At 33.4% G+C, this 6,915-nt stretch overlaps 1 protein-coding gene across 2 annotated transcripts; it reads right to left on the reverse strand.

The window, feature by feature from the left end:
* Positions 1-456: 456 nt before the first annotated feature.
* On the reverse strand, positions 457-5,074 carry LOC18043805 (cycloartenol-C-24-methyltransferase). 2 transcript variants are annotated; one of them, XM_024186809.1, is made up of 14 exons: positions 5,049-5,074; positions 4,796-4,896; positions 3,697-3,763; positions 3,189-3,262; positions 3,008-3,092; positions 2,853-2,908; positions 2,699-2,753; positions 2,492-2,539; positions 2,223-2,306; positions 1,975-2,091; positions 1,794-1,877; positions 1,523-1,648; positions 1,266-1,363; positions 457-806 (listed from the first exon to the last, which is right to left on the reverse strand). In XM_024186809.1, the coding sequence occupies exons 2-14, from the start codon at positions 4,876-4,878 to the stop codon at positions 749-751; spliced, it is 1,035 nt and encodes a 344-aa protein (XP_024042577.1). In that variant the 5' UTR covers positions 4,879-4,896; positions 5,049-5,074; the 3' UTR covers positions 457-748. The 2 variants fall into 2 exon arrangements, with proteins under 2 accessions (XP_024042577.1, XP_006438969.2); XM_006438906.2 differs by lacking the exon at positions 5,049-5,074 and having other exon boundaries at positions 4,796-5,008.
* Positions 5,075-6,915: the final 1,841 nt, after the last annotated feature.

The following is a 6,915-nucleotide window of genomic DNA, read 5'->3' on the forward strand; positions in this document are numbered from 1 at the left end:
TAACCAATCAAAGCTGGATCTTGGCTGCTTAAAAGGTTCACCAAATTTCTACATGAATTATGAGTTAGAGGCGCAGATCATTAACATAATTATATTTTCATTATTTAGTTTAAATAAATTTCTGAGTTTTTGTGATTTCAATTTTCCCTAAAGACAATCAATAGAGTAGGGGAAAAAAAATCATACCGTATTAAAAGATCATTAATGTGTTAAAAATTAAAATGCTTAGACCAGATCGGATATTACTGTTTTTTTATGGCATCTTATGTAATTTCTCTGAAAGCCGGTGCTCTTAGGCAAAAAATTCAATGAGGCGAACCTATCTAGTCGTTGGCGCATTGCGTAAGTCCCACGAAAATCATGAAATCAACATTCGGAAATGTAAAGTTTTAACAGTCACCCAAACCGTTCACAATCACCTATTCATCGACTTCCTAACGTTATTATCGTTGAATGTTTGCTAGAAAAGGGGAATAGAAATATTACGTTTGTCGGAAGAAGTTCGCAACATATTTTGTTAAAAGTACAAATGTCTCCATGTTTGAGAAGGTATAGAAGGAAAAAGACAGAACTGGTCAAGACCTAGAACTAAACAAAAAGGAAATAACAAAAAACAAATCAAATGGCACAAAATGACTCCAGGGGTGATAAAACATAAACATATTAAATTAAGAAAATAGATAATAGAAATTGCTCGAAACTAAGTCCTCCGCCCAAGATTCGCAACTGAAGCTACTCATTTTACAGATCAGCCATGTTGTGGCTTGCTGGCCAAAAAGAAGTACATTGGCGTGAAAATCTCTTTCCTGAAAGCAGAAAGTTATATCATAGTGTCAGCATCCAACACATGTTCAGTTTCGGGCCATGAAATGAATAATTAAGGCCATGATTCAGTTCCTACAAGACGATCCATGTATCCTAATCATAGTAATCTATGCCTGCAGACAGGTAGTCTATCACCGGCTGTTACAATTATGGCTTAGACTAGATGAATTTAAGGTTGACATATCCCACCTAATGGTACCTTTGTCTCATTTACATGTGGCCCTGAGCTGCTAATGTAAGGAGAGAACATTATTCTGGTTTCACCCTACCCCACCCCTCCCCACCATCAATTTAAATGAACCCCTTGTACTTGAACAAGAGGTCAACCAACTAGGCTATCCTTTTGGGATAACCAGCACATGACTTTCATCTGATGAGAGGTTACTATGAGATGTAAGAAGAATAATGGATTAATGGTATATATCAAAATGGAAACTGACCTCCCGCCTGCAGCCAATCCTTCTGCTGCCTTCTCCAGAAAATCTTGAACCCTTTGACTTCCCTTTGGGGCTAGTCCCACAAATTCTAGGGCTTTCACCTACAGGAGGAAAAATCATTTAGTGAAATGTGAACAATCGTTTGCAACTAGCAGAATAAACAATGAAAATGTTTCTTAATTTCAACCGATTTTTTTGGAGAAATTGGTTTCTTAAGAAATAACAACACAAGAATAAGTTAATAGTTTAACAATCATTACCATATTTCTAGTCACAAAACGTCCAACTGATGTTAGGCGGAAGCTACTCAGTGAAAAGTGAGATGTATCCAAAGGCAAGTACCATGGGAGAGGTGAGTCTACAGCAAGATCTTTCTCCCATATCACCTTCACAAAATAAATAAATAAATAAATAAATTTTCATTATGCAGCCCACATTTTCATTCCCCCGAGCATCAACCAGACATTCTTTTAACAGAAAGATGTTAAAAATGAATCATTTTTTCTTTTAAGGGAATAATTTGCAACTTGCCTCAAAACCAGCTTGTTTCAGAGCTTCCAAGCATTTTCTAGTCGACCTGATGTCTGGAAGCCCATCACCAATCTCGATTTCCGCCTGCGCCAATGGAATTTTATACATTACAATCATATTAATCAAGCCACACGTACAGAGTAACCAGCACATTTTTCTTTATCCTTCTGAGATAAATAACCTTAATTTTTTTATGTTCTTGATTGTTTGGATCAAACGCATCAGTCATGCACCATTCATATGCAGCAAAATATTGGCCAGGCTTTAATACTCTGTAAATCTCTTTGTAGCATCCATACTGTCCAGAACATAAACAAAGATAAGACCAATCAGAGGGAAATGCGTGCGCGCGCACATACTGATGAATCTCATGTTTTCCACCTATGCAAAAGGAAATAAAGTTGGATAGAGGATTTTAAATTGACATACTGCATCTGGAGCATGACAGGTTGCTTCAATTGCATACACAGCATCAAAACTATTGTCAGGAAATGGCATTTTCATGAAGTCAGCCTGCCTTGTTAAGAAAAAGAAACAATCATGAAGTCCACCATGGTGAAGGATAAACCATTCTATCATATGAAATACTTTTTGTACAAGTATTGAAATTTTGGTGTAATAGAATAAAGAAACAAAAAGGCAGATGCACTAAAATAGTAACAATAAAAGTAGGAGGGTCGCCGAAGAATACTACGAACCTTTACAAAGTTGCAGGTCTTGTCCACTCGTGCAAAGCGGTTTAATTCCTGTAGTGCAACATCATCTTCTTACATCACAAGATATTTCAACAGTTTAAAAAATTATGAAAGAGAGAAAAAAAGGCTATAAGCAATAGGGATTTGTTACATGATACAAATAGATGCTAAAAAACAAACGTATGATAATCACACGGAGAACATATGTACCTTTCCTCTTGTTATCTGATACTCATTGTTGTTCAACCCAGTAACTGATGTTGAGCTGCAGCAAATGACAACATAATCAGCGTACGTTCGTTGCACGCCAGTTTACCCCATAATGTTTCACGACAAAAGAAAGGTCAAGCATGGATGTCCCTACCTGAATTGAGCAATTTCTCTCAAGGGTCCACCAATTCCACATCCAACATCCAAAACCTATTTCAACACCAGTAAGCCGACGTCACAATCAAAGTGAATGCAAAAATTTTGAATTTTGATATACAATATTTCTGTGCTCTTCAGAAGTGCAATAACCTTCTGCCCAGATTTAAGGCCAAGTTGCAAAGCAAGGAAGTGCTCATGTCGCTTGATACTCTCCCGAAGAGACTCTCCTTTCCATCTGAAGCAATCAAAGTATTTACACTCATGATATCAACAGCATGACCAAAGTCATATGTCACTTGAGGATGAACCCCAGACAAGAATAAATGGTTACCTTGGTGCAAAATGGAATGACTCCCCCCAGCCAAACTCATAAAAGCTGGTAACAAGATCATAATATTTATTAACCTGAAATCCAAAATCAGACAATTAGATGTTGCTGCATGGACAGGCATTTCAAAGGAAAGTAAATTCTAGGAACACATTTACAGCTAGATAAACCCTGAACATGTTGATAAAGTAAAATGTTTTAAACCAAAATCTCAAACCACGTGATGCCAATTGAAAAATATTTAGACAAAATCAGAGACACACCATATAAAGAAATAAAGATACTATGGAAGAGCACAGAAACATTAAGCTGAATGGCAGGTATCTTATTCTTTTAAGTTGGATAATTTTAAGGATTTTCCTAAGTTATAATTATTGTAACTTACAACCAGGCTTTGTTAGTGCAAAAACAAGAAACAGAGTGGTGAGGCCAGGTGGGCAAGTGGACGAATTTTGCTTGGCTGTAAGTTATATTAAATGTAATTTAGGGAGATATATTGAACTTTTCTTACCATGTCAGCGTAGTTAGCTTTTCTCTCTTCCTCTTCACCTCCATAACAGACATGATACTTCTCATACCTGCAAAATTGAGCTCAGACTTTCAATGGCTGAAACTAAAAAGAGCTTTAGACATTCAGGAATGCCCAGGAAGTACAGAAACACCAGTCATGCATCTTGCTGATTGGTCATAAGCATAATTATGTGTTTTTTGTGGCATCACAGTATATTGCTTCAATGCCTAAAAATGGAAATAAATAGATCCTTAACCACTTCCTTTTATTTTTCTCTTAGGAATTTTCGTTTCCACAAGGAACAAAACATTCCATCAAAATTGGCTCTCTCTCGTTTAGTCCAAAATAATTTATACCACTTGAGGTATAAAATAACTGGAAAAAATAAGAGTTAATTTATATTGAAATGGGCAAGCAAAACCAAGCTTGAAAACAAGCTTCAAACCTCCATCAGGAAATTAGTGCTTTCAAAATTCCCACATTTTCATATCATGTTCAAAACCAGCTTCAAAACAAGCAGAGGGTTTAATACTGTGGCCAACACACATGAACTGACAGTTCACTCATTAAAACATAAAAGTTAAGCCAGAAACTATCACAAATTTACAGGTACCATTCATCAGAATTCTCAAACGCTCCAAACACACCGTTTTGTGTTTGTTACATTAAATGTTTTTATTCGAGACAATATGGCATTCAAGTAATAGACGGTAGGCAGAAGAATTGACATAGTACTCAATCAGTGAACATGCTGGGACCACAGTCTAAATTCAATTAATTCACAAGCGTCATTCTTCATAGATCCATCCATTACTCAGATCCCCAATTGCAATAATTCTTTGAGCAAAATAATAATAATGATAATAATAAAAAATAAATAAATAATAAACAATAAACAATAAGAAAATCACTGATATTATTTACTTATTAAAACAAAACCTCAAACTAACCAAATCACACTCAGCACGGGATTTAACGATAGAACGTGGAGTAGGGAAATGATAAATATCTGAGAAATTTCAAATTTGAAAGTATAATTTATTAAAAACAATTTAAAAAAGAAAAAGAAACGGTGAGCTTAAGGGGAAAGTAATGATACTTTTCGACGGCGGAGAGCACTTCGGTTTTATCAATCTTTCCGCCCACCCCAGAAGCCAAATCCAAAGCTCCAGCCTTCGACATTCTCGCAATATACCCGATCTGAAACAATAAAAGCAAAAGCACGAGAATCAGAATAATTTTACGAGGCTGTTTCTCGCAGTTTGCGTGGAAAGCGCTAAAATTTCTTTCTTTTGGCAAAAAAAGAAAAACGGTTGCCGCTTTTTTCGAAAACATATTTTGTAAAGGCTAACCCTATGTTACGTTGGATGTAACGTACACTCAAAAGTAAAAATATCTGTTAACACTCCTACATTTAATAGAAACTACATTAATCGAATTAAAAGAAATATTTTTAAAATTTAAAGAGGAAATGAGAGAAATTAAACAGGAAATAGGAAAGATAAAAATAGAATTATCAACAATTCAGATAAGCCAAAAGAAAAATAAAAAAGTTGAGAAACTTGAAATAATAAAATCAGGAATAATAGGGACAAGCATTGAAAAACATATGACAAAACCTCAACCAGGAAGTTATAATGACTGGTTTATAAAAACCCAGTATCCAAAAATATTAGAGGAATCAGAAAAATTAAAAGCAGAATTAAAAAGGGAAGAAAAGGGAAAGGAAAAATTAGAGATAAAAGAAAATACACCTAGTGACACAGAATAATGGAAAATACATTAGAAGAATTAACAGAAAAATTTAGTGATATTAACCTAAGTGATTTAGAAGAATTTGAAAAAGAATATCAATTAAGAATGAATGTCGCTGGAGGTCCAGAATTAAAACCTGATATTGGAGAACCTAGCCATAGATATGAAACAAATAAAAAGAAAAATAGACCTTTTTATGAATACTATCCGCCCGTTAAAAATACCCCTTGGAAAAAAGATTACCAACCTAATAATGACCATTTGATGCCAATAAGCAATGCAGGTACATTTTTAGACTTAGATTGTAAAATAGACCCCCGAAAAGCTTTAGTAGAATGGGGAATGCAAATGAAATTATTTTTTATATTCAATGGATCCAAAGATGATTGGAATGTAGATACTGAAGAAGAAAAAATAAATATATTAACAGATATTCTAATTGCAAGTTTTACAGGAAATGTATTTAATTGGTGGAAAGGATTAAGTGACGATACACAAAAATTAATAAAAGACTCAACCAAAATAGCATTAGGGAAAGATAAAGGATTAGGAATAGAAAGAATAATCGAATATATTGCTAGTGAATTCTTAGGAGAAGATTGGTTACAAAATACAGAAAATGAAGCAAAATATGATAAATTAAACGCTAGAATGAAATTAATAAACCTGACAATCTGTAATATGTGTTTTGTAAAAGAATATACATGTGAATTTAGTAAATATTATTATACACAATTCATGAGTCATGAAGACCAGAACATTTATAAAAATTTGTATTATTCTAAATTACCTTATCCATGGAATGGATATTTCATAAATGAATATGAGAAATATAATAATAAAAGTGATAGTAGAATCCCAGATACATTAGGATCTAGGATCAGATTTTTAAATACAAGATTAAATGAAATTTGTATCCAAAGAAGTTTAATAAAAAAGAGTAAAAATATAACAAAAATATGTTGTGAAAAGACAGAAATGCCTACCCAATGGGGATGTTATGTACCCCATAAAAGACGCAGGAAAAATTATAATAAAGAAAAGAGATATAAAAAATATAATAATTTTAAGAAAAAATATAAAAAATCAGGAAGAAAATATTATAAAAGAAAATATAAAAACCAGAGAAAAATATTAAATAAGTCCAAATGTAAATGTGGGAATTGTGGAGAAATAGGGCATATAAGTACAGATTGTACAAGAAAGAAAAAAGTTAAACTCTTAAAAGAAGATTTTGAAGATATAGAAAGTGACTTGGAAGAAATAAATAACTTATCTGACTATATAGGAGAGGAAGTCTATATGGCTGAAGAATCTAAAAATGAATCAGAATAAAGAAGAGTTATTAGATAATGAAAAAATAGAAGAGATAGAAGAAATAGAAAAGGAGGAAAACAAAAGTGGATACAGCCTGGTTGCTACCTTTAACAAAGAAAAATATAATAAACCTCTTAAAATTCAATA

The sequence above is a fragment of the Citrus clementina genome, unplaced genomic scaffold, assembly GCF_000493195.1.
Source record: "Citrus clementina cultivar Clemenules unplaced genomic scaffold, Citrus_clementina_v1.0 scaffold_4, whole genome shotgun sequence".
NCBI classification, from domain to species: Eukaryota; Viridiplantae; Streptophyta; class Magnoliopsida; order Sapindales; family Rutaceae; genus Citrus; species Citrus x clementina.